The sequence below is a fragment of the Podarcis cretensis genome (genome assembly GCF_951804945.1).
Source record: "Podarcis cretensis genome assembly, chromosome: 6".
NCBI classification, from domain to species: Eukaryota; Metazoa; Chordata; class Lepidosauria; order Squamata; family Lacertidae; genus Podarcis; species Podarcis cretensis.
Genome location: NC_137175.1, coordinates 68,044,771 through 68,071,844, shown reverse-complemented (window position 1 = coordinate 68,071,844; position 27,074 = coordinate 68,044,771). Strand labels below are relative to the sequence as shown.

The following is a 27,074-nucleotide window of genomic DNA, read 5'->3' as shown; positions in this document are numbered from 1 at the left end:
GTCCCCGGCTGGGGACTAGGGAGGGAGAACGCCCAATGCCTGAGCCAAGGTCTACCCACATTTGAAATTTAATAAAGTTGTGGCCAATTTAATCCCATAGCACGTTGTCTAGAGTCGTTATTCCACATGACGGGGGGGACCACTCGGGATCTGGGGACTCCGCCTGTCCACGCAATACATTTTTCCAGTTTTGTTTAGTAAGTAAAAGGCTACCTATTTGAAACTTTTAAAGATATGCCTTGCAAATTGGTCTACAGCAAGTAACAATTCAACTTGGGTAAGCAGCTTGCCAAATCCCATTATTCAAGCTGTTGAATCACATGTAGCATATATGGGCAGGTGGGCAGATTTAAAACCCATGCAGGCTGATAAATTTCTTATAGTTATTTTGTAAGTCTGATTTTAAATTCATGTTAAGACATCATACCAGAGTTGTTGTTTTCAGACATTATGTGTACATTTTAATCTAATTACTGCATGCAATCTAATTACTACTAGCACAGAATTCTAGTAGCTTTATAGGAACATTTACAACAGCAAAATAATTGGGTACTTTCCTTATGAATCCTTTGTGTATAGACATTGTATGTTATCTCAGTCCGATTTTTGGAATGGCTTAAAATCTAAGCTGATTCATACCCAGCTTTCTAGGTGTTCTAACTAATCCATATTAATTATATCAGCAATGCCAATCAGGTTATTGTATATGATGACTAGGCACTGGGTATTTCTGAGAAAATACACTTGCTTGTATTTGTTTGTTATGTTTGGCACTAGTAAGGCTTTTCAGAGCATTCCAATTTCTGCATTTTTGCCCATCGTAAATAAGTTGTTCTTTATACAACTTCAGTAAACTTTAGAAAGCACCACAATTCCTCAGACTGGTCAATGCCAGTCAACTGAAGATAAGCAGATCATAAGTCTTTTCATTGCGAGGGAGTTGCTACATAGGAAGGAACATTATTTCCCTCCTCCAACTGTAAAGACTGCTCCATTCAACTGGAATTCCAACAAATCTGGCATATTTTTCTACAGAAATCATAGTTCTCACTCACTTGTCCCCCCCCCCCCGTCCCCCACCCAGGTATTGCTGGTCTCCAGCTTCCATTAGCTCTAGCCAGCATGGAACAATGGTCATGGATAGTAGGAGTTGTAGTCCAACAACATCTGGAAGCCACAGCTCACCACTCCTGCCTATTCATATGGCCCACACTGTTTCATGGGGCTTAGTCCCAAATAAGTGCATAGAATTACAGCCTTATCTACTTAAAGATTATTCAGCAATAAATCAAAATTAGAATCAAAATTCAAATGAAGATGGATCCTTCTACAGCTGTTGATTGATTTATATTTGGTGTGATTCCCATTTATGTAATGTGGCCACATATCACTAACAGAAGCCACAAGGCGGCAAATCATGATCACATCACAATTAATTAATGCGCCAATAAAGCATTAAACAAATGTTCAATGCGCCCACATCACTACCATCTTCAAATCATACAGTGAGTGGCTTACCCATTCTACTCAGCTTGTCACCTGAATCTAAGCTGAAACATAAAATTGATACAAAATAAATAAATCTTACCATTCCTCAAAAAGGATCTTCTTGACTGGCTGCCATTCAGTGAAGGTAGTGTCCTTTTTTCTGGACTGACAAAAGTGTCCCATTTTACTTTTTCTGCTCCTCCCAGCTCCTTCACTTTTTGTAAACAACCTTCCAGGTATTCGACTGGATCATCGGGTTTGTAGCACATTAATCCATTCAGCAAACTCTGAAACATAATGCCCCAAAGTGATTTATAAGCCACTGAAGTTGAATACATGATTGTAGTCTAACAATTAACTTTGTTACATACCAATCCCATTTTTTCCTGTTATTTCAGGTTTCCATTTTATGGCAAACTTAAGAAATTGCACAGGTTTAAACCTCCTAAAATTACAAGTGTGACTTATAAAAACATAACATTGCTGCACATGAAAACTTGATTAGCTGCTTTTTGCTTTTAGGAAAAGCATGAAATATGAACATTTTTCATTAAACAACGCTTCCAATGAACACATACCATTGTATAGTTGCATGGTCACCTGTACTCATAGGCCTTCTTAATCAACAAAGCTAAGCAAGTTAAATGCCACTGATTTAAATAGGACTGCCTTGGAAACAATCCAAACATACCAGTTGAATCAATTTGTAGATTAGGGTATTACAGGACCACTGCTAAGGTACAAAATTGCCAAATGAGTTGGTTTCCCCCATTTATTTATTTATTTCAACCAACTCAGTACAGCTGAACTCTTAAATCTATGCCCCAAAGCTTATGTGCAATATTTTGTTAGGTTCATAAAATTGCTGAAGCACAAAACAATAAAAATTCAGAAATCCCATTCCCTTTCCCCACCCAGATAGTAATACACATTGGTAATTTATACATGTGGTATTATATACTGAAGCACTTGGTGATAGAATAGCAAATCATTTTCAAGACTTCTATATTGTTATGGAATAAGTTTCCCTGATTATTTTCCTACTTAGTCACACTTAGAAAAGAACCACTGAAATCAATGGGACTTTATTTTAAGAATAATTTTTTATTAACCGACCAATCACATCAAATCAAACCAAATTACATAAATTCCAAATTACACAGCCGAATTTTAAATTTTTGTTGGGGGTACCCATATTTCAAGTTCCGAAGGGGATCCAATCAACTTCTTGCTTCTTGCTGCTGTTTTAATGTCCACAAATCACATAGAAGGAAAGTAAAAAAGGTTCCCCCTTCCCATTCAGTCCCATTGTCAACATACCCAGCCTTTGGTGTATCTTCATCGTAAAATATTCCTGTTTCTCCAGCTCGTCGTCTTCTTTCGCAGAGGTCACTTAAATTAACAGACTTCACTCCCCTTCTTCACTTGAAATATGTGCATTTGCTTCTTTTGTAATTAATTATTCCAAATTGCTGCAGCTAGTGCGCGATCAGAGACAGCGTCCAGGAGAGCTGAGGTCCACACGGGGGTATTCTGCCTAGTGCCCTCACCCCCTTCTTTCGAATTAGGGGGTGATTTATGGGCACAGCAGGCAAGGGCAGTGTTCCCCATTTCCTTGGGGCAACAAGGGAAGCTGCCTACTCCCATAACAGCCTCTTAATTACCCCGTGTGGGTCGGAGAGATGGTATTGTCAGCCATCTTCCAATGCGCCCCTAGTGGGCCCCCTGAAATCAATGGGACTTTAGTCATGATAAATGTAATGCCCATTAAGTTCAATAGGTTGAATTATGACTATATTTAGATTCAGCAGACATATTGGTAACTGATCACAATGACAACCAAAGCTGCTTAAAGGCATCATTATGGCCCTGCTCGATGCCTGGAAGAGTATTTTAAATAAATGGAAATTGTAGGATGTTTTCTATTTGTTTCACTTCATTTTTCACCCACCAATGACACAGTAAATTATACCCATTTTATAGAGCATCTGCTCCACATAACAGTAAATGCATTGTTTATTTATTTTTTTTAAACCCCACTGTTACTGAATGAATTCATGAATGTTGGTGAAGAATATCCTAGCAGGATGATTCATTAGATCTCTTCTACTCATATAATTCTGTGAAATTCATGATTTGGGTATCAATACACATCACCTTCCTATGAATAAATACACAAATGTTCCCTAAAAAGCATGTAGTATTGTAGGCTACAGGCTATACCACTTTAAAAGGCAGCTGGCAATTTGTATTTGAAAGATCTGGCATATTAGATTCTTCCTCTAATACAGGGAATGCTGCATCATTTATGTTTGATGTTTTTAATGTTGTTTTCATGGATGCTTTTTTGCCGATTTTATTTTTGCTGATTGATATATTTTATGAAAATGTGGATTATAAATACGTTAATGAATAGGTTCATTATCTTCCCAATCGGGTAAATATTCCACATGCAGGGGCTTTCTGATTTGAGAGATAGTTCAATTACATGATTCCTCATTTGCATTCCAAAGCAATATGGTCCTGGTGGATAGTGCCAAAATCTTTTCTTGAATGTTTGAATGGTCTAAGTATGTTTAAAATCACAACTACAGGGTGTTCTTGAAATATAAACATCCCCGATGTGTACAGTAAACAGTGAGAAGTGATCAGTAAGCCCAGATTTATTTTGCTCAAGTCACCATGATGTAAAATAATTAAACTGTTGCGTATTACTGACATCTTTTCACATAAGGCCAATTTGTCCAATTGAACAGATGTGTAAACTCCTTGTAAATCACACTATTTGTCATAGTAAACAAAGACTCCATGGTAAATGCGTGTGCTCTGTAATTCCACACAGAGAAAAATGTGCAACTCCAGAAATATGTGACCTGAAGAACCTAATGCATTTTTATGATGTGGCAACATCTGTTAAACAACCACTTTACATAACTGCTGTACTGTTACAGTTTTGTGAAGTAGAGATAAACTGCTGTAGCCTCAAAACTGAAGCTGGCAGGTTTACTCATAGCACTATAGCAGCCTTGGTCCGAAAAGCATGGTCAAAATGAAAGTGTTCAGGAACTCAGACCAGACCAAATTTCATAAAATCATATACCAATTTTACTAAAACAAAACCCTATGAGAAAACCTCTCTTGTAGAAATAATTACACAGATAAAAATAGCTCAGAAGGTAAGAAGACAACAAACACTAACTTATCCAATTAATTAACAAACGCTTACACTTAAATCTCACTAGGCTGAGCAACGGAACAAGATGCTGTCAAAAGCCCAAATAGATGCAGACCTCGGTTTGGCTGGCTGCCAAGAGCTCCCACCAATCCAGGTTTATGGGAACTTAGACCACCCAATTACCTTGTGACACCGGCCTTGAAGCCTTATCGGAAGACAGCTGTATGTAAGCTCATTATTTCTGAGGTACTAACCCATTCCCATAAACCAGTCTTAAAGGGGCAGTATCACAATAAGCCTCTTTGGAATAGTTCAAAAGTACAGTTTACACTTTAAAGTTCAAAACGTCTTCTCATATGTACAAAGAATATATCTGTCCCATAAACACTGCATAAGATATAACTATGGTGTATCTTGTGTATAACAAATAAAGGTCAGCCCAAGGCATGTGGTAGGCCACGCTCTAAATCTGGTTGTCTGTAATGGGCAGAAAGTGCGTAATCTGGGATAGTAATGGCCACTCCCATGGTATGGGGGTGGGCAGTGGTTGTGGGCCAGCAGTGCTGGGGCTCAAGCACCCCAGGAGCAACATCTGGCTAGGAGCCAGCAGTTGGGAAATCTCTGGCCGGCTGCATGGTGTGACAGGGGATCCCCCCAGCCAGCAATTTGAATTCTGGCAAAGTGGGTCTCACTGTGGGTGGGACTGCAACATCAGTCCTTTTTCATGGTTGGGTTGGATCTACTCCAGCTGAGATTTCGGCTTTCAGCAGCTTTCCCCCACCACAGAGGTGAGGGCCTATTAGGATGGTCTGCCATCAGAACATTCTGGTCCAAAGGAGGTGCAGAATACACAGTGGCCTGCTGTGACTTGTTTGCAAAGCATTTTGAGGATAAAATTGTTTGCATCTGCCGGGACCTCAACTCTGGTTTTAAGCAGATGAATCTAAAAAGGGATCCAAAGCATTCCTTAGCCCTGTTGTGTTGGATGAGTTTCAGTTAGTACAGCTTGACCAGGTGCTTGGTTTGGACAATGAACTGTGCACCTTGCTTCTCATGACTGATAAAAATGGGGGATGTTGTTGTTTGGCTCCAGTGTGAGGTCCCGCGGGGGTCTCCCATTGACCACATCAGTCACGGAGTGGGGTCATATGGAGATCTGGGATGTACTGTCAGCAATATACTGGTGACATGCAGCTCTATTTCTCCTTTACATTTGCAGGTGTGGTGGTGGGTGTGCTCTCCAACTACAGGAGCAGGTGCAAAGCCTGGGACTACTTCTGCATCCACTACTGTCATTCTGGGCACAAGTAGCCTAGATGGTGCAAATTGTCTTCCATCAGTTTTAGCTAGTGATTCAGCTGCAAGCCTATCTAGACAGGCTTAGCCTAACCTCTGTTGTCTACATGCTGGTAACTGAAGGGTGGCAACATGAGAACAGGCCTTTTCAGTGGTGGCTCCCCATTTGGGGAATGCATTCCCCAGGGAAGCACACCTGGTACTATCACTGTCTGTTTTAGACACCAGGCTGAAACATTTATGTTTACCCAGGCATTTGGTTGTTAATTTGGAGCGCATTGGCCTATCTGTAATGCTTAATCTTGTAGTGGGGTGGGTAGGATTTGTCCCTGCTTAGAGATTTTTAAAATATTAAGTGACTTATAAAAGCCTTTCAATAAATAAATAACATGGATGCATTACCTTTTTAAGATAGTCTCTCATTTATGACTTTTAAAATGTGGTTTTAATGCCTTTGATATTATTTTTAGCTTAATTTGCAGGTTCCTTTGAGACACATTTTGTGTGAAAGCCATCTAATAATAATAATAATAATCTGTATAGTTGCCCCCCTTTCTCTCATATTCCCTTCTAGCTCCCCAGGGAGCCTACTTTTCCTTTTGCTGTCCTGCCTTCTGTCTGCCCAGAAGACAAACAGGTAATCAGTACAATTGTTTCCAGGTTGATGGTACTTGCAAGGGCTCTAGGGCACCCAATAATATGTTAGCTGCTGTGTTTTGCATCAGTTGCAACTTTGGGACCATTTCCAAGGGCAGCCCTGCATAAAACAGATTACAATAGTCTAAACTACAAGTTACCTGTGTGTAGATAACTGCAGCACACTTGTTGACACTGAGTATAAGCACTTTTAGCAACTGAGGTCACCTGGGCTTCAGGTAACAATGACGACCCCACAAGTATCCCCATAATATGCATCTGTTCCTCCAAGGGGAATGCCTGTCTAGAACAGCCTGTCCTACCAATTCCTGGTCTTGAGGCTGCCCCGCACCCCAAACAAAATTCATGTTTGGATTCAGTTTTAGTTTATTGACCCACATCCAGACCATGAGTGTCTGCAGACGTCAATTCACCACTTAGACTGTCTTTCTCAATTCAGATGGTACAGTGAGATGAGAGTTGCTTCAAATCTCCAGATGACAGCTGCCAGCAGAGAGAGATATTATATCCTGGGCAACAAATTCAAAACGTGGGGGCACGATGCTAATCAAAGGGAATTTTAAAAACTGAATTTTAAAAAAAGTTTTAACTTGCATCATTGATTAACATCCTCCTCCACTATGGAACCAGCTTGCATTAAAGTATATAAGAAGTTGGTATGTTGCAGAAAATAAAAGATAGACACAGGGATGGAGGGGAAAGAACACACACACATCCCAGCCAAAACTGTTTGATTGCTACAATGCAACTTGTCAAATTATTATGTCAAATCTGTATAACAATTCATGCTAACTATTATGAACAAACCTGTGTGCATTCTGCTGTTCAGTGTAAAAGTCAACATCCTGTCAATGTCCCTGTTTGTACAGTGGTACCTTGGGTTACATACGCTTCAGGTTACACACTCTGCTAACCCAGAAATAGTGCTTCAGGTTAAGAACTTTGCTTCAGGATAAGAACAGAAATTGTGCTCCAGCTGCACGGCAGCAGCAGGAGGCCCCATTAGCTAAAGTGGTGCTTCAGGTTAAGAACAGTTTCAGGTTAAGAACAGACCTCCGGAACGAATTAAGTACTTAACCCGAGGTACCACTGTATTTGTTTTAAAAAGTTTCCAGCCCTTACAGCAGTGTGTGGCGGGGAATAATCTCCCCATCCCTCCCCTCTTCCTCCCAGCACAACAGGATGCCAAAGGAAGAACATACCATTCTTAGCAAAGGTCTACGCTAATAGCTCCCTCCTCCTTCCATGCTTCTATTTATTTCTGCTTTCCCATTTCCCATCCCTACTTCCCTTCTCTCCCACCTAAGGCTCCCTCCACTCCTACCCGTATGAGATCAGATCTTGGGTTCCCCACCTGTGTCTGACAGCTTTGAAAACATTAGAGAAAGTGGGGGGGGGGAGTGTAGTGAAACATCAGAAGCATAGGTGAATAGTAAAGCAATTGAGCAAGATAACTATTGGGCAGGTCTGTAGAGCCTTACTTAGCTTCTCACTCTTCTCTATGACCAGAAGGCAGAACAAATAATGAGTGGATATTTGCAAAATATCCATGAGACAAATGAAAACACCAGCAAAGAAGGAAAGGGATAATTTATGTTATGGTTAAAAATTCTCATTAAAGAGATTTGACGCAATGACAAAGAAAATACTCTTTGGAATGGAGACTGGGACCCTAAGTGTGCCAAAATGTTCAGATGAACATGCTTGATCCCTTTAGGTCTCAAGTAGCACAAGCAACTGACTTTGTCCTTTCACTTTAGCTACCCAATCATGTTCCCTTTTAAATATCACAGTTTTGATTACAGGAAGCAACATTCATGGCTTCATGAGGCATGCAACCTAGGAGAAAATAAACTGCAGCAGCATCTCCACTCCATTCACCCTGGAGTCAAGATATGTAGAGCTTTCAGAGAATGCCATGGGAGATGACACATTCCTGCCTCCTGCTTTTCTGATCACCAATTCCACACATATTCACATCTCACAAGGTCGGATCAATGCTGCCTTACAAGCAGCTAGAGGAACCAAGGCAACCGGAGGCAAGAAAGCTTCCAGATCCATTAAAAGTAGAGTGGGAGGACAACGTTAACTCCTCTCTGCTCCGCAGAATCAGGCTAGGTGAGCAAGGCAAAGGGAAGCAGGCAGGGGGCTGAGAAGATGCACAATCCGCACTGTAAGCGAAGGCATCTCTTTGAGTACCCAAAATAAGCAGACAGGGGTAGGAGGATGCCCTTTACCCTGCCGTACTAACTACCCCAATCCCCCCCCCTCTGTCTGTAGGGTGTCGTATGTCTCCCAAATCACGGATGCCCAGCCGGTACTATGGAAGGGGCAAAAGACCGCAACCATCGTTTTAGATCTTGGAAAACTGTGCAGGAAGAAGGTGAAAGAGGTCAGAGGCGAAGTCTGGAGTAAGTGACATTCCTCCCTTCGAAACAAGCCTTGCCCCTTCAATATGCCGGGCAGCTGCCCTTGCTCCGTGCGCTCCCACCTTGCCCTAGATCCCACAGCCTCGCCCCCCCCCCCCCGCCCTATCCATCCTGTGACTCTCCCCTAGACTTCGGGGGAACTTGCTCCGCCCAGGGTCCAGAGGCGAGAGGTGAGCGGCTGCCGGGGTCCACCGGCTGGCGAGGAGGGTTTTTACCTCGAAAAGCTGCGGGATCTCCCTCTTGGCCAGATACTCCTTGGCGTCGCAGGTGCTCATGCCTCCTGGCGGAGAAAGGGCGGTGGCGCGGCCGGGGCTGCTGGCTAGCTGGCTGCTGGGCGCTTCTGCCCGGCTTTACCGCGGGGCAGGGCAGGGGGGCGGGTGTTTTCGCCTCGTCCGCCCCGCGCTCGAGAGCCTTCGTTGTCCTTGCAAAGCGCTCGCTCCCGCAGGGAAAGGGGATCGGAGAGGAGGGAGAAGAGACGGAGCCTGAGCCAGTACCTCCCCTCTCCTGGCAGCCCAGCCCGCGCGCCGCCAGGCAAGCTGGGTGGTGCTGGGTGGCGGGAGTGGGTGGCTGCTGCTGTTGGAAAGGAGCCGGGGGGGGGGAGTGACTCCGGATCGCACGATGCCGCCGTGCTGTGTGCGAGCCAAATGCACACAGGCGCCGCGCCACCGCACACGTGGTGTCCCCTGAACAAATTGCCAGTACTATCAAGAATAATAATCTCCAGGGGAAGCTCGTCGTCCGAGATAACCGACTGGGGTGCGCCCTGCGAGGGTCAGGAAGTCTTTCCTAAAGCGGATCCCCCTACCCCCACCAAGTTTAAGGGCGAAACAGTTGAAGAAATTCAGGGTTTCCTCTCTCGCAAACACACACACAGACGCCAGAGCTGAGTTTCTCTGCTCCAAAGGCGCTTCTCTCTCTCTCTCTCTCTCTCTCTCTCTCTCTCTGTGTGTGTGTGTTTGCGTGTGAAAGCGCACGGACAAGGTGGAGAGAGGAAGGAGCCGGCGAAGAACCTAGGGCGATGGGTTCGTGTTCTCAAAGGGCGGCCAGAAATGATCGCCCACGTGGAATTGGCTGAGGTTCTGGTACTATGTTTGGTTCAGCATGTACGTTTGGCCTTTACATATAAATGCGTCGCAAGTGTGTTTCAAAAGCAGCCACGGAGGCAGGGCAGGGATAGTTGGATCGGGGCCGCGCCAGGAAGGGTGGTTTAACATGTTGCCCCCACGTCGATTACTGCCCCCCCTTAAACGCCCAAAGGGCTATTTGGCCAAGTTAAGGGAAAACTTAGGAATACGCCCGTTTCTGTTGGGCAAGAGGACAAGACAACCTACCGCGTGCAGAGCCAAAATCACCTCCAGATTTGAAAGCCGCCTCCCATTTGACAGCCCTGATGGCTCCCAAGGAGCAGTTATGGTGTTAAGCTGAGGTGCGTTCTGAATGCCTGCTACTTTCTCTTTTCTATGCCATACTTGGTCCTCATACCAACTCTCATACCAAGCCAACATATTGTACAGTCATATGCAAACATCTTCCTTGCTCCTCCTGCCTCTCTCAGACTGTCAGTTTCCTTCAGCTGGGAATAAGGCCCTTGATATAAGGCCCTTGATATAAGACTAGTGATAATCAGATGATTACTTTGCATGCAGCGAAAAGACCAGGGAGTATGTACCACAGAGCCCCAGTTAAGACCATAAACTGAATAAATGACTGAGGCCAAAGTGCTTGTCCTGATAACTGGGAAATATCATATACAAAAAGTTGCAGTAGAACTTCCCTTTGTGGGACATACGATCGATATATATATATATATATGTGTGTGTGTGTGTGTGTGTGTGTGTGTACACACACACACACATATATATATACCCCATGATCAACCATCATGGGGATTAATGTAGCTTTCTCAGAACAAAATCTGACAGAAATTGTTGTCATACAGAAACAAATTCAATTCCTGCTTTTCAGATGCTACATCTTGACATTTAGAATTTATATAGCAGTAGTTCTGTTTTTGTCAATAAAATTCACTGGCGTTCCTTTCCCCCCCTTTCTGATCAACATGCACACTGCTCGGATGGAGGGTGCATCTGCATTCTAAGGAGTTGGCACTAAAGCAAGTTAATCTTCTGATCACATAGTGTGATTTTTTATTGTTTGCAGGGGACACTCAGAGTGAAGGGCTTGTCTGACAATGCTGAAGCTCTCTGTAGACCAAATCCAAAAATATCAGGAACAACAGCTGGGAAATATATGGCAACTTGAAGCATGCAGAATATGTCTAGCTAGATCAACATAACAATTGACATTCTGGATTGGATAATTCTAGCAATGCAATGCCCTTTTTACAGTGACAACTAACAGGAGACACCCTCAGGAAAGTAAAAATACCCCCTTAAAAGGAAAATTGACCTTTCTTTAAAATCTTGGTCTCATAACCACAAATGCATAGACAGCTTGGCTATTATCCTGAAGCATTAGAAAATACATTTGTGAAAAGAATGAAATCATCATTATGACCATCTGTCCTTTTAACATAAACAGGGTACTTGCCAATTCCTGACTAGCTTTGCTCTCTAGATCAATCCCTCTATCTCAGTCCATATTTGTTTGGCCTTTTTCATCCTCTCTTGCCTACCAGTCAGGCTCTCTGGCTTATCCATGTTTGTAATGTGACCAAACCAGTGTTCACCCAAGCTTCTTTCTATTACTGCCTCCCTTTTGAGCCAAATCCAGATGACTTCACAGTAATGAAAATGAACAGTGCCATTTGATGATTTCTAGAATCTTTCTTTGCCAACTCATTTCCATGACACTTAAGGGTTGCCAGGTCCTTCCCTGGAAATGGGCTTCAGTTTTATACTCCAGGGGTAGAGAATCTCTCAGGCCCTCTGGAGCTCTCTTAAGACCCTCTCCAGGCCACACCTGTCCACACCTCTGCTCTGTGCCCTTCTCAAGAGTTTTTGCCTGGCTGGAATGAGTTCTTGAACTGTGGTAATGCCTCTTACTTATACAGATGGAGATTGGAGAGGAGCCTCAAGCATGTATTATAGATGAAATGTAAGTTACTGTGCAAAGGTAGGGGAACAACCATTGCAGGACTCACTTTTGCCTCTGGCGCCATGTACCACTTGCATGTGGCCACCAAAGGTTGTCCATGATAGAATGTGGCTCTTGTGCACCCCTGCTAAAAATACTTGGGAGTAAACTCCACTGAACTTACCGTTCATTTGAATTTGTATGCCGCTTACCCTCAAAACTGTGGCCGAAGTGGCTCACAACATATCGAAGGAGCAATAGCGTGCATCACTTTACGCTTGCTTACATTTGAATTACACACTTGCCATTTTACTGCCCGTTGGCCCACTTTGCAGAGATTCTTGCAATCACTTTTTATAATATCCTTCATGAACCATCTGGTGTTATTGGCAAACCTGGCTACCTCACTGCTTACCCCTAACTCTAGATTGTTAATGAACAAGTTTAAAAGGACATATCTCAATGTCTCAACTTTCTGCATCCATCCATAGGGAGAACTACCTAGTTACTCTCCTCTGGTTCCATAACTAGTTATTGATCTATAAGAGGACCTCTTCTGTTATTCCATGACTGCTAAGCTTACTCTGGAGTCTATGGTGAGGTAATTTACCAAAAGCTTTTTGAAAATTCAAGTACACAATGCCAACTGCCTCACCTCTATCTATATGGTTGGTGACATTCTCAAAAGAACTCTAAAAGGTTAGCAAGTACCTTGCAGAAGCCATACTGGTTCTTCTATGTGCTTGCTAATTCTATATACTGTATAATAATGCTTTCCACCAGATTTCCTGAAACAGACTTTATGCTAACCAGCCTGTAATTTCCTGGATCTCTTCTAGATGTCTTTTTCTATTTTAAAACAAATTGGTGTTCCATTGCCAATTTCCTCCAGCCCTCAGGTATAGAGGCTGATCTTGGAGACAAGTTATATATATTTGTTAGGAGATAAGCAATTTCACATTTTAGTTCTTTAAGAAATCTTAGGTGAATACTATCTAGACCTGGCAAAGAGTCAGTTTTTAATTTGTTAATAAAGCTTCTTGTCACCAATATTTCCCTAGTTCCTCTGACTCCCTTCTTGAGAAAGTTAGTTCAGGCACGGCCCTACATCTTCCACTGTAAAGTCTGGATGAAAAAAAAATCCATCCGTCTTCTCTACAATCTCATTTGAATTTGAGTAGAATTTGAAATACCTCTGCTCATCTGCTGGGTGTAACTTGGAGTGCTTTCAAATGAAGGCTTAATATTGTAAATGGGTCATTGGCAACAGCTGTTTGTTTGTTTGTTTAAACTTAACAGATTTCCCCCAGAAAGTTTAAATCCAGAACTCATGCAGGCTTGGCCTTTTTATGCAAGTAATGTATTGTGGATACTGGAAAAAGGTTAAGTGCATGAGAAACATCTGTTCTATCTGGTAGCACCACTGAGAAGCAGAATAGCCTATCACCCTCCCCTCCAGCCCTGGGCATCAGTCCCTACCCAATGCTGAAGAGCTAGACTGCACTCTGTATCTGATATCTTCCAATACTGACTGTCTCTAACTGGTGTTCTGTTTCTTGTTATCTCAATGGGGACATTTGTACCCAGCCGACCTTCCTGCAATCTTTTTTGACAAATGTCAACGTCTCACATCACATACTAGCTGGTGTTCTTCCTTGCTTTCTTCATTATTGGAGCCTTTGATTTTTCCTAATGTTAAAATGTACTCTTCCACCCTTTAGGCTGCAAACTTACACACAGTTATAACTGAGTGTAAGCCTCAATGAGTACAATGAGACTTTTCAGTATGTAGATTTGTGTAGGGGTGTGCTGTTTGATACTTTCTTTTGCTAATTTGTTTTCTGTGGGGATTGGAGGGGAGAGAGTGTTGTTTCAGGCTCAAGAGATTCAGTAATATCACATGGATGTCTCAAGGGTCCCTCTCTGTCGCTTTTGTTTGCAAATAAAAATGATCAGTACATATAATAAGAGTAAGATGCCAGAGAAGCATGCAAATATCAACTCAGTATGCAGCAGCTGTTGTGATGAAGGTAAATTCCATGCTAGGGATCATTAGGAAAGGGACTCAGAATAAAATTGACAATATTCAACTGCAAATCTATAGTAGGGACACATTTGGAATGCTGCATACTTTTATATTGTTATGAGTTTGGGGAAAAGGAGTAGACCATGGGTAGGCAAACTAAGGCCCGCGGGCCGGATCTGGCCCAATCGCCTTCTCAATCTGGCCCGCGGACGGTCCGGGAATCAGCGTGTTTTTACATGAGTAGAATGTGCCCTTTTATTTAAAATGCATCTTTGGGTTATTTGTGGGGCATAGGAATTCGTTCATTCCCCCCCCAAAAAAAAAGTCTGCCCCCCCAAGATCTGAGGGACAGTGGACCGGCCCCTTGCTGAAAAAGTTTGCTGACCTCTGGAGTAGACTGTATGCAGAGAGCCACACTAGTTTCCTGATGTGGGAATCTTGTGGGTGATGGGCCATTAAGGGAACAAAGAAATGAGTGAGGCCCCTCCCTCAACTGGCAGGTAGTTAAAAAGACAAAGCCAGAGTTGAGGGCAGAGAGTTTTCCAGTGATGTGAGTTAGAGGAAAAAGCAGTAAACTGGAGAGAGAGTCAGAGTGATGTTAGATTTCTGTTTGAATCCAAGGCTGTGGCTATGAGGGAAGCAAGACCCTTAGGGTGCTAATGCTGTCAGCCCCTTCATTTTAGGCTCAGGTCCTGTTGTGGGAAACAGGATGGACTAAGTGGATGTTTAGTCTGATCCAAAATAGATTTTTTTTGTTCTTATGCATTAAAACTACGTATACCACTGGCTATCTGTTTTTCTCCCCCCCCCCCAAATGTTTTCTTACATTGTTGCCAAATTTCTTGGCTCTTTAGCTTCTTCAAGCCGTATGAGTCTTTCCTGAGTCTCTTTCTGACTTCAGTCATCCCCAGCCAGGCCAGTACCAGAGGCCAGATTCATAAAAACCCAGCAGGTTTGTGGTGGCCGCAGCTTTGCAGCCATCATCATTAGTGCTGCCAAATACGGCAGACCCAAAGATGCATCACCTCACATGCCACAGTTTTGGGAGCACAGCAGTAGGCCTTAAATATACTTTAGTTCTCCAGGGTGTGATCCAAAAACTTCAGCTAAATCATTATCTTGCTATAATATGGCGTCTCAAGAGCTCATTCATCTGTTCAGTTCCAGTGATCTCTACATGGCCAGGCGTGGCTTATCGGCTGTATTAAGCCATCTCATAGCAAGGAAGATGATGGATTTGACGGTAGCAAAACTGCATTCAGTACTACACTTTTAGGAGAGAAAAGGAAAAAAAACAGGGATACACACCAGGGTTTGCAACTGAATATCAGATAAGCTCATTTCTCATGTACATTTCACAGGAAGTTTTATATTTTACATAATGTAAGGTTTTATATAAGGTACGTAAATGCATTTCCCTCCCAAGAATATAGTGGATATGTGTATATATAAATATTCTGGCAGCCAGCAATAGCAAAGGAAGTAGCAAGTGCAGTTTACCTATATGAAAAGACTCCCAACTGTATGTGTGTCCTCCTTAGGGCTTCCTGAATACTGAGATAATCGCTCACCCAACATAGCTCTTTTGGGAATTGTATCCCTCAGCTCTAATGTCAACTCTTAGACTCTTGGACAGTATCCTCAAGGCCAAATAAGAGAGCTAGAATGTTGGTCACCTGTAGAGACAGCATTGTTGGTCAGGGAAATAATATTTTAAAAGCACAAACTTTTAAACCTCTGGCAACACCCTCTGGCCAATCTGTATGGAGATATCACAGAGCCACAAAAAACCCTATTAAATATTTCCTCGTGTAGTTCATATGAATGCTACAGATCTGTGTCCATGAGAAATAGCACTGCAGAGAGATGCATGTGGACCAAAAAGCGGAGGGACACAGAAACAAACAAAATGTATTTATGTAAACATAGCCCTCCAAATTACTGTGCATCAAAACCTTTGTTTAAAAATTTAAAAGACAATACAGAGACACTTAAATAGCAGAATAACACAACACTTCCAAACAACTTGCCAAAAGGCACCTGCAACTGGATGGCTGTGACAAAATATATTCATTTTTTTTTTTAAAGATATTTATTAAAATTTTCCAATTTAATACAAAAAGAAAAACAACAGACAAAAAAGCAAAAATACACAGTTAAAACAAAACAAAACAAAACAAATATAATTCCCATTTCTTATTTCCATTACCTTATATCCCGGACCTCCTCTCACCTCCCCCTTTTGTATTCCAATTCAAATTCTTAATTCAGCAAATCCTTATTATAACTTAATATAACTCATTTTAGCTTGTTGTTCAACCTTTACATTACAGCTGGTAACGATTTAATTTCTGTCCAACATCATTCTAACATTCATTAATTTTGCAGTATTTCTGTAAATAGTCTTTAAATTTCCTCCAATCCTCTTCCGCCGACTCTTTTCCCTGGTCTCGGATTCTGCCGGTCATTTCTGCCAATCCCATGTAATCGATCATCTTCATCTGCCATTCCTCCAGAGTGGGTAAATCTTGTGTCTTCCAATATTTTGCGATAAGAATTCTTGCTGCAGTTGTCGCGTACATAAAGAAAGTTCTGTCCTTCTTTGGTACCAATTGGCCAACCATACCCAGGAGAAAGGCCTCTGGTTTTTTCAAGAAGGTGTACTTAAGTACCTTTTTCAATTCATTATAAATCATTTCCCAGAAGGCCTTAATCCTTGGGCACGTCCACCAAAGGTGAAAGAATGTACCTTCAGTCTCTTTACATTTCCAACATTTGTTATCGGGCAAATGATAATTTTTTGCAAGCTTGACTGGGGTCATGTACCACCTATAAATCATTTTCATAATATTCTCTCTTAAGGCATTACATGCCGTAAATTTCAAACCGGTGGTCCATAACTGTTCCCAGTCAGCAAACATAATGTTGTGTCCAACATCCTGTGCCCATTTAATCATAACAGACTTCACCGTTTCATCCTGAGTGTTCCATTTCAACAGCAAGTTGTACATCTTTGACAAATTCTTAGTTTTAGGTTCTAACAGTTCTGTTTCTAATTTCAATTTTTCCACCTGGAATCCGATTTTTTTTATCTAATTTATAAGCCTCCATTATCTGATAATAATGAAGCCAGTCTCGTACTTTACTTTTTAGTTTCTCAAAACTCTGCAATTTCAATTTGTCTCCCTCTTGTTCCAAAATCTCACAATATTTTGGCCATTTGGACTCCATATTAAGTCTTTTGAAAGCTTTAGCTTCCATTGGTGACAACCACCTTGGTGTTTTATTTTCCAATAAGTCTTTGTATCTTATCCAAACATTAAACAATGCTTTCCTGACAATATGATTTTTAAGTGCTTTATGTACCTTGACCTTGTCGGCTGTGACAAAATATATTCAGGGACTAGGATGCATAAATAGAATCATAGAATCGTAGCGTTGGAAGGGACCATGAGGATCATCTAGGGTGGATCTAAACACAGGGGGAAATGCTATGAATAAGTCAGAAATCAGATCGTTATAACAAAAGAAAAAAATCCCTATGGAAAATCGTATTTTAAAATTTCCTGCTATCTGGCGCCACCTGATGTTGCATGTTTATAATGCATTCAAATGACTCTTTATTTACTAATATAGCTGAGTCCTTAGTCCAACCCCTACAATGTAGAACTATGCAGCTGTCCTATACAGGGATCAAGCCTGCAACCTTGGCATTATCAGCACCACATTCTTAACCAACTGAGCTATCCAGGCTCCCCCATTAAGAAGGAAAATAACTAAATGTAAATGTCTCTGAGGAATATCAACAGGAAATTGTCTGTGCACAAGTAGACTATGTGTTTAATTAGACACATATCTCACCATCATTTTGCAGCCTAAACAATGCAAAACAACAAAGAGATAGAGGGAGTGTGGTTTAGTATTGGACATCGACTGGTGAACTCTGGGTTCAAGGCACAGTGGGTCAGTCACTTTCCCCCCAGAATAACCTACTCCACAGAGTTGCTGTGAAGCTAAAGAGGAGGTAGCTCAATTCTGCACTCCTAAGGAAGGCCGAGTAATGATAATAAAATACTTGAATGAGAGATGCATATGCACCCAGAATTCTGCATCAGACCGGAGAGTGAAAGCTCTGCAACATTGCCTCTGCAAGAGCTAGGCCAGATTGTTGTAAAGTTCCATCAGGATCTTATGTAATCACTTAGAGTGAGCAAGTCTGTAAGTTTAGATTCTGTGAAAAAAAATATAATTATGTGAAACCTTCTCAGAAGAACTTGCTGAATCATATGCTTCTATTCCAAAAAAAGTGCCTTCAAATGCATAACTTGGATACAAGTGCACTTTGTGCCCAGTTCATTTGCAAGTAACAAATTAATCAGACAGATGATGATGACTAAGATGAAATCTGTCTACCTTAAAAAGAAAATACACCATTTATAAGACTGTTTCTCAACACACTTCTCACAGGTGTTCTAGATTTTCCATATGGCCAAATGGTATTCATTTATTTTCAAACTCTTTGGGCAAGGTTTTAGTATATTGTTATGAAACAATCCTTGTGGAGATTTTATAAGATGAGTGAACGAGATCAAGACTTAGGTTCAAGTTCTGTAGTGTGGACCTATATGCTTAGATTGTCTCAAGACCAGCTCTAGAAGCACATTCCTCATACTTAATGCGAATAAAAGATAATAATCCTATCTGATTCAGCTCCAGTGGGGTGTGGTTCTTCTCTACCCATTGCAGATACACAGTTTCGTCTTGGGGAAGGCTATGTGGGGAACAAATCTATATAGAGAACATCAAACAGATCTTACCCAAAAAGAAAATTGTCTTCTGAAGAGTGGTGGCAGAAATGGGTCATACTGACAACATGCTGTGAGTGATGTTTTACTAGCTTCAGAAGCAGAGCAAGACTTTAAAAGGGCTTCAGGGAAAAGGACAGGAAAAATAAGCAGATGGTTGAATTTAGTCAGATGGGTTCCAGAAAAGTAAATAGGACCCCTTTTCTTGTCCTATGTCAAGGCTGGCGGTGACCAATACTGACCTCAGAAGAAAAAGAGTACCTCGGAGGAATAAACTATGCAAGATACCACCAATGTTCCTTTCATCATTTAATGGTAGAGCACATACTCAACCTTGCCTGCAGAAGGTCCAAAGTTTAGTCTTTGGACTCAGCTAGATTGGGGGTTTTTTTAAAGTGTTTTATATGGCGCTATGGAGTCCCGTCTTTCCCTGCCAGACTTCCCTGTATGAGTTTACAATACTTTTAACTGAATCACTTATTTGATGTGTCTAGATCCAGCCCTTGATCCTGTTAGAAGGATCCAGGCAGCTTGTGATGAGAAAGAACCCCTCAGTATGACAGAGAACAGACAATTTTCGGTTAAAAATATAACCTGGCTGAAGGCAATTCTCCATGTAGATAAAAGTAGGCACGGCACTCTCTTCTCCAGCAGGCTGCCTGAGACAATGTGGTGCCTGCTGTGAAGGACAATACGGTGTCCTCATTAGGATGAATGGGGCACTGATCCACCAACCTAAGGTGGCTGTCAGCTTCCTCATCCTTAGGCTCAGTTACATTTTTAGAACTCAGCAGGGAGCAGGTGGGAAGGGGGGGGGGAGGAAACTAAATTTGCTTGACTCTGCCTAACATTGGCTCTGGTGCCACTTACTGTCGGCTTCTTGCTTTATGCCCTTCCAGTCCCAATAGGGACTGGCCACCACTGCATGTACAAAAGATGGCTGAACTGGTGGTTGGATATTTATTTAACAGTATGTTTTCAAAGCTGCTTTTCTTGGCAAGCCCATCCAGATGGTACTACCTTGATACTGAGATTGCTTGATGGGACCACTTCTAGTGGTTCCCTATGCCCCTGAGGTCCGATCGGCCTTTACAGATTCAACTAACAAGTTCTGCTAGCAGAATTCTGCTAGTGCAACTAGGCTTTCCCTCTCCCGCTACAAACGGGCTTAGGGGGGGCTTGGGAGAACCCCCAAAGCAGTGCGCAGAGGAAGGAGAGGGGAGACTGTTTCATCTAGCAAGCTGAAATCCTTGTGCTGGCAGAATGAGAGTGCTATGTCGAATTCTTCCTGCAGTCAGAGAGGCAGGGCACAGTCTTGTCACTAAGTCTCACAAGTGAGCTCACCACACCTCGGCTTTAAAAGCTGGAAGGGAAGGGTGTGACAACTGTTGAGACATCATCATTGGTTTCCTCCAGCTCTGAATCTCTTGTCTTACTCGCATACTTTGGAATGATGACTTCTGGACCCTGTGGCTTCTGCTGAGCCTATACCAGTACATGCCTGAATAAAGATCTACAGTGGTACCTCGGGTTAAGTACTCAATTCGTTCTGGAGGTCTGTTCTTAACCTGAAACTGTTCTTAACCTGAAGCACCCCTTTAGCTAATGGGGCCTCCTGCTGCCGCTGCGCCACCGCTACACAATTTCTGTTCTCATCCTGAAGCAAAGTTCTTAACCCAAGGTACTATTTCTGGGTTAGCGGAGTCTGTAACCTGAAGCATATGTAACCTGAAGCATATGTAACCCGAGGTACCACTGTATTACGTAACAAGTAAAAGCCTCTGCTACTGTCTTTTGTGATATGGGAGCAGGGCAGACATTTGCCAGAAACTGAGAAATAGAGAGTCAAAAGAGCAGAAAGCACAAGAATAGAAATGCGCCTCAAGTTTTTAGTAGAATAGAAAGCTTCTTTCATTTTGTTGTTATTATTCTTTAAAATAAGTGTATTTGATTTTGTTTGAAATGTTATTAAGAGTCAATTGATTCTGCTCGTCACACCTTGGAAAAACAGAAACCTGTTGAGTTTGATCCTGTCTTGAGAAATCTTATATTTGCAGAGACCTGCCTCTGTGGAAGCATGCATTCAAAATCCATTGGAATTTATATAATCTAATTCAGCCTCTCTTAGCTATTGCCCTCTGATGTTTTAGACCACAACATGTTAGCCATGTAGCCATGTTAGTCTTTTAGAGCAAAAACATTAGAGTCTTGAGGCAACTTAAAGAGTAGCTAATTTATTGTAGAATATATTATGACAAGTTTATTACAGTCTACTTCATCAGATTCATGAACTTGGATGGGGGTGATTGTGAAAAGAGACACCAGAGGGAAACAAAACGCAGGAAAGAACAGACAGTGATAATTACATACTTAACAGTGGTCATTCCCAAAGCAGTCTTTGAGGACACAGCTGTCCTGTCATTGCTAAACCAATTAACACATATAATGTGCTAAAAAATAATGACCCATTGTCACAGTTCAATCCACAAGTGGAGGCACAGGAACACTTTATGTGTTAAAATCCAGTGGTTTCATATTGCAGTTTCCATTTGAAGCTCCTTTGCTCCAGCAGAATAGAGTCTGATGCTGTGGTTGACAGGAGAACTATGTTACAGGAACATAAGGAAGATTCCCAAATGGTAGCCTTCAGTCCAGTTTCTCCTACATAATGTGTTGTGCAACCAGCTCTGTGATGTTGTACAGTACGTGTTTCTCTTCCCTAGCAGCCAGTCACATTATACATCGGCAGAGAAACACTCAAGTAATGATGCCGCAACATGAAGTTGTGGGGGGAAAGTAGGGGGGGTGCTCAGGAGAGCCTCTCACACACCCTCTGTTGCTGCTGCATAATAGCCCTGCAATGCTGCCTGTTGGGTGTTACTATGTGCTAGTTGCTGCCACCAGCCTCCTCCTCACTCCTGCAGCCCAGGTGAGAAGGGACTTTGAGGATGCGAGGAAGAGGAGGAGGAGAACTGAGCCATTCTCAGCCCAACCTACTCTCAACTCACTGGCAAAAGCAGGGCAGAATACCCAGGACCTTCTTCACAAGCTGCAGTATGCACTGCAAGGGAAGGGAAGGGAAGGGTAGGGAAGGAAAGGGAAGGAATACTAGCTTTCTACCTGCAGTATTAGTCTAGCTGTCCTGACTCCTGCCCAAAACACGACAACAGAAGCTCATACTTGTGAGGTAGACAGAGATCTTTCTTCAGGCAAGGCACAGCATAATTTAGCAGCAGCAGTAGGAGTCCAGGAGCTGGGCAAGCAGTTAAGAACTGGGTGGAATCAATAAAGATGCCCCAGTGAGTTTTCATGCCCCACTCGCCAAGCTTTTAAAGACAAGGTGACAAGATTCTCATCAGACTCTTACCTTGTAGGAATGTTGGATTCATAGGCTCACACTCTATCTGGTGGGTGAGTCCATTCCCATCTCTGGAGGTGGCACTTGGTCCTCTGTGACTAGGCTGCACCCTCCCTTCCTAACTCTGCCACCTCCCATTAAGCAATCTCCAGTGCTTGGTCGTTGCCCTCCTCAGCCCCCAAAGAGGCTCTCTACTCCACAGGAGGGGCAGAAAGAAGCCATCCTCAGTTCCCACAATTCACCTCTGCTCCTGCTTCCTCTTCATCCTCCTCAACCACCTGAGTCTGCCAAGCTGTTCTAAACCCCTGCATACCCCAGAGGTAAGTCCTGATAGTGCACACAGTCCCAAAGACAACACTAGAGAGTAGTCAGACAGTCCAGTCAGGTACCAGTCCAGGTCCAAGGCAACAAGCAAGGTCCAAAGTCAATTAGTGAGGTCAGGTTACTGCCTCTGCAGAAGAACCTGTGTTGGAACACCTGGGGTGAGTCCTGAAGTCACAGTCCACCAGCATTCTTGAAGCAGCCAAGCTGTGGTCCATTAACAGAGAAAGATGAGCAGACAAAGAGTTTCTGCTTTGCTTCCCTTTAATCTTACCCAATCTTTTTTTTATTTTTTTGATAATGGTTTTATTTATTTTCATAGTACAGAAGATAAATTTTAAGAACACAATTATTACAACAGTAAACAACAAATAACTTGTCCTGATAAATCTACAGACCAGAGTTTTCTCCAGCTGAGACCTGTGCTTCTCAACTTGATGAAGCATGTGATCCTCACCTGCCCTGAACCTAATCCACAATCTCCTCCCAGACCTAATGAGTCCTATGACCTTCACCTGGTCCACTAGTGGCTGAGCTGTGTTCCCTTGCCTGCCTCAGTCTCCTGGAGTGCAGTTCTTGATGTTCCTGAGCCCACCGTGTCTGCGGAGATGGGAGGTATTTCTGGTTCTGGTAATGTGTCTTCTCCTCCTGGCTCCCCTGAACTGTCCATGTTGCCCCCTCGTTGTCTTCTGCTGTCCCATGAGTACCTCGTAAGTCCCCAACCTGCCCTTCCCCATCTTCAGCTTGTCCCAGTGTGTATACCTTACCAGGATCCTCCTCTCTGTCCTTGGTGTCCTGTCAGCTCATAACGCAAGCCATGTTTGAGCCCAATGGAGCAACAGGGCTTATGACACTGGCCTTATTTGCACAATGCTCACTTATGGCACTCATGGTTTGAAGCAGGACTGTACATCTCACCACCCCCTGCCAACTTTGTGTCCCTGCCCTAGCCCGGTCCCTGAACTCCACACATCAAGAAACTGGAACAGAAATAGTACATATCATTACATAATTATTGTGAAATTTCCCACCAAATTAATTGAAAATAGCATTGTGGGAATTTTTCTTCTTCTAAAATTCAATGGAATTCAAACAAAAATTGATTCTGCGAAACTGTGTTAGGTAACTGCAAATAGTATGTGTTTTTGTTTCTTTTAGAAGTTGAACAGGCATCACAAATGATAAAAGTGAGGGAAAGAATATTTATACTTGTTACAGTGGTTTAGCTGTCATTCAGCCTTCTTATGGTCTGAGACTATAAAACCAGATCACTAGAGAATATGTGGGCTTTGAAAATAGGATTTGATGGGCATGTTTTTCATCTTTCTCTGATTTGATTGTGACAGTGAAGATTCAAGAATAGGCTTGTGGTATGTCATTTGTATGTTGCTATGATCATCCATATTCACACAAAAGAGATATAAACAGCATATGCATATACAGTAATGTTTGATAATTAAACCAAACCAAGAACTTAATTTCAGTCTTCCTGTTCATTTTGTTCCATTTTAAATATATTTCCAAAAAGGATTTCAAACATGTATTCTTATTATCAAAAAAAATATATTAAGACATCTAACCCAGATCTCAACCACAGCTCCAGTTAACAAATTTGTTTTGTAACATTAACCCTACTGAATAACTTAATTTTATTCAATAGGCTATGAAATAAATAAAAATACAGTACATACACCATGTACAATTATCACCCATCTGTCACCAAAAGCTGGTGTCGAATGACTCCTGTAATCATGCAAATCAAATTATATAAAAAGAAAGCCATGTTGTAAAGTCTGCCAGCTCTGTCCAATTAGCCTCTACTTTGGCCAAAACCTAGGCAAAAAATGTCACATGCCTTGTGATGGCAGGATCCTAAATTGCACAAAAATGCAGTCAGTTGGCATCCACCTGTCTTGAAAGACAGTCCCTAATTCTTTGAGGGTTTGAGACCCATTGGCTGCCCTTAGCTGGTTTAGCTAGTTCATGGGTAGGCAAACTAAGGCCTGGGGGCCGGATCCGGCCCAATCACCTTCTAAATCTGGCCCGCAGATGGTTCGGGAATCAGTGTGTTTTTACAGGAGTAGAATGTGTCCTTTTATTTAAAATGCATCTCTGGGTTATTTGTGGGGCATAGGAATTCATTCATTTCCCCCCCTTTAAAATATAGTCCTGCCCCCCACAAGGTCTGAGGGACAGTGGACCGGCCCCCTGCTGAAAAAGTTTGCTGACCCCTGAGCTAGTTGGTCAAAGCTGTTTCTCGGGGTGTGGCTGGCTGCTACCATACGCTGACAGCTTTTAGGAGCCACAGGTGAGAGAGCTGAGTGCAGGGTGGGGACCAAAGGTGGATAAACTACCTCAGAAAGAGCACAATGTGTTCCCCACCAGAGGTACTACCCTTCCCCTAACACCCCCATACACCCCAAATATGTAGTCTCTTATGAATAATAGACACTTTTAAAAAAATAGGCAATAACCATTTAAATCTTACATCCGTATACAGAACACACAATAAAGAAAATAATGAGGCCATCATCAGTGTGCCCAGCATCACATTATAAAAGGATTTTTAAATAGATTGCTGCCTGACAAAGAAATATTCATCAATCATGGATTTAATTTGATTTATCTATAAGTTAATGTATGATATGTGTATTAAACCATTTTTAAAAGCATACTGCCTATGTGGCATTCATAGATTCCCCATCAGTGGCTTAGTGGATCACAAACTGTGAAGGCCCAACTTCAGTAAAGTGTTAAGCCTTACAGTGCAAATCCTATGCATGTTTGCTCAGAAACAAGCCTAGTGTAGCTCAATGGAATGTATTTTGTATTAAGAGGATGGTATGGAGGATTGTGCTGCTATTTGAATTAAACCAGAAAATGCTTAAAAGTTGGAGCAGCATGCCTACAATCATACTTTTAAAGAAAGGTGTGATTCGGCCATAAAGGAAAAGAGGGGGTGGAAAGAAAAAAGGAAATATTTTGGGATATTTCATTTCGTTGCAACCAAAATAGATGTTTGTTGAGATCAGTTACCAAGCAATATTATCCTCCTGTTGGAGGAAGTTAGAACTAGGCAGAGACGTACTGGTCTCCACTCCACACCTTCCATCTGGTCCAGTATGATCAACAGGACTTGGGATGCCATGGTCAAACTACTGTTCTGCTCCACCTCACTGTTCCCTTGCCATGATTAGGATTCCTCTTGTTAATCATCAGTCTATTTGGGTGTGTGTATGGTGTCCACAGAAATAATTCTAGAGGGAGCCAGACATGTGTCTTGTAGCTACAGGTTGTTGACAATTTGCAGTCTTTATGGCAATTGAACCCTATGCACTATTACATGGTGTTGAAGAGAAGCAACGAGAAACAACACCTGAGATGGATGTAGTTTCAGCAAACTGGAAGCAGGTGGGTTTTCATCAATTACAACCTCCGTAAGGAAATATGTGAATTGAGGTAGGAAATGTAGCTATACCATTGGTAGAGCTCTTCAGTGGATCAATTTCCAACTCTGATTGGCATGGTTTTTATTTTCTGCATCCACTTCATCTATCAGTTTCTTGCACTTCTCTATTATTATTGTGCTAAATATCCACTCACTAGCTTCCCAGTGTTGTTCCATTGTTCCCAGCAACTCTAGTATATGTGCTGTTTCAGAACAACATCATGAGATCAGAACAAGCAGTTTTCATCTCGGCTGCCCAGAAGGGCTCTCCTCCAGAAAAATGCAGAGAGGACAAGTATTACAGTGTTAATCAGAGTGGTCTCAGAGATCACTTGAAACCTCTTGAATAGTTGGACGTGTGTGTTTCTATGTACATTAAAGTAAATAAACACATGTAAGATTCTAGCAAGCCTACTCTTAACCCTCTTGCTGATAACCCTTGTTTTTAATCACTATCTAGAATTGTTTGCCAACATCCCATATTCGTTTTTAACTTACAGAAGACTGTCTTTAGAGCATTGGTTTGCTTTTTAAATATAATAATCTGAACAACAGATGCTCTTGAACATTGTCGCCCAAGATGTTTACCTGCCTGAAGTGATGACCAGCCTCTCCTAGTGCCAACTCTCCTAGTGTTGCTGTCCAATTCAGACAACATTCCTGCCCTCATTTATCATTACTGCTGCCCTGTGGTCCCCTATATTAGGGTGCTCAGGTGTGAAAGAGGCTAGCTTGCCCTGCAAGCGGCACATGGTATGAAATGTCCTCTTCTCCAGAGCTGTTAAAGATGCAGAAGCCCTGTGCAAATCTCCTGTCCCTTTTAAATGGCCTTGCATCATGTTTTGCGAGTATGTGTGTTGTAGGACATAATTAATACCCCCAAACACCAAAACCCATTAGCGGCAGTGCCTTCCCAGAAAATAGGTTTAAGAGGCAATGAAATATCCTTGGAGTGGTTTTCTGAATGCTTTTCTGAAATCATAGATTTCTTCTGGTCAGTAGATCTCTTTAAAAAGCTATTCCTTTCTCCTTATC

At 42.2% G+C, this 27,074-nt stretch overlaps 1 protein-coding gene and 1 long non-coding RNA gene across 2 annotated transcripts in view; one reads left to right on the top strand and one right to left on the bottom strand.

The window, feature by feature from the left end:
- Positions 1-9,951, bottom strand: part of AK5 (adenylate kinase 5) — an 85,281-nt gene extending 75,330 nt beyond the window's left edge. The window contains exons 1-2 of the mRNA XM_079982575.1: positions 9,261-9,951; positions 1,589-1,775 (exon numbers count right to left, since the gene is read on the bottom strand). Of these exons, the coding sequence (XP_079838701.1) occupies positions 1,589-1,775; positions 9,261-9,320 (247 nt within the window). The 5' untranslated portion in view covers positions 9,321-9,951. The remainder of the gene's footprint in view (positions 1-1,588; positions 1,776-9,260) is intronic.
- Positions 172-27,074, top strand: LOC307219422. The gene is made up of 5 exons (XR_013840403.1): positions 172-197; positions 6,534-6,596; positions 8,410-8,734; positions 8,897-9,027; positions 22,988-27,074. It is a non-coding gene; the product is annotated as an uncharacterized lncRNA (long non-coding RNA).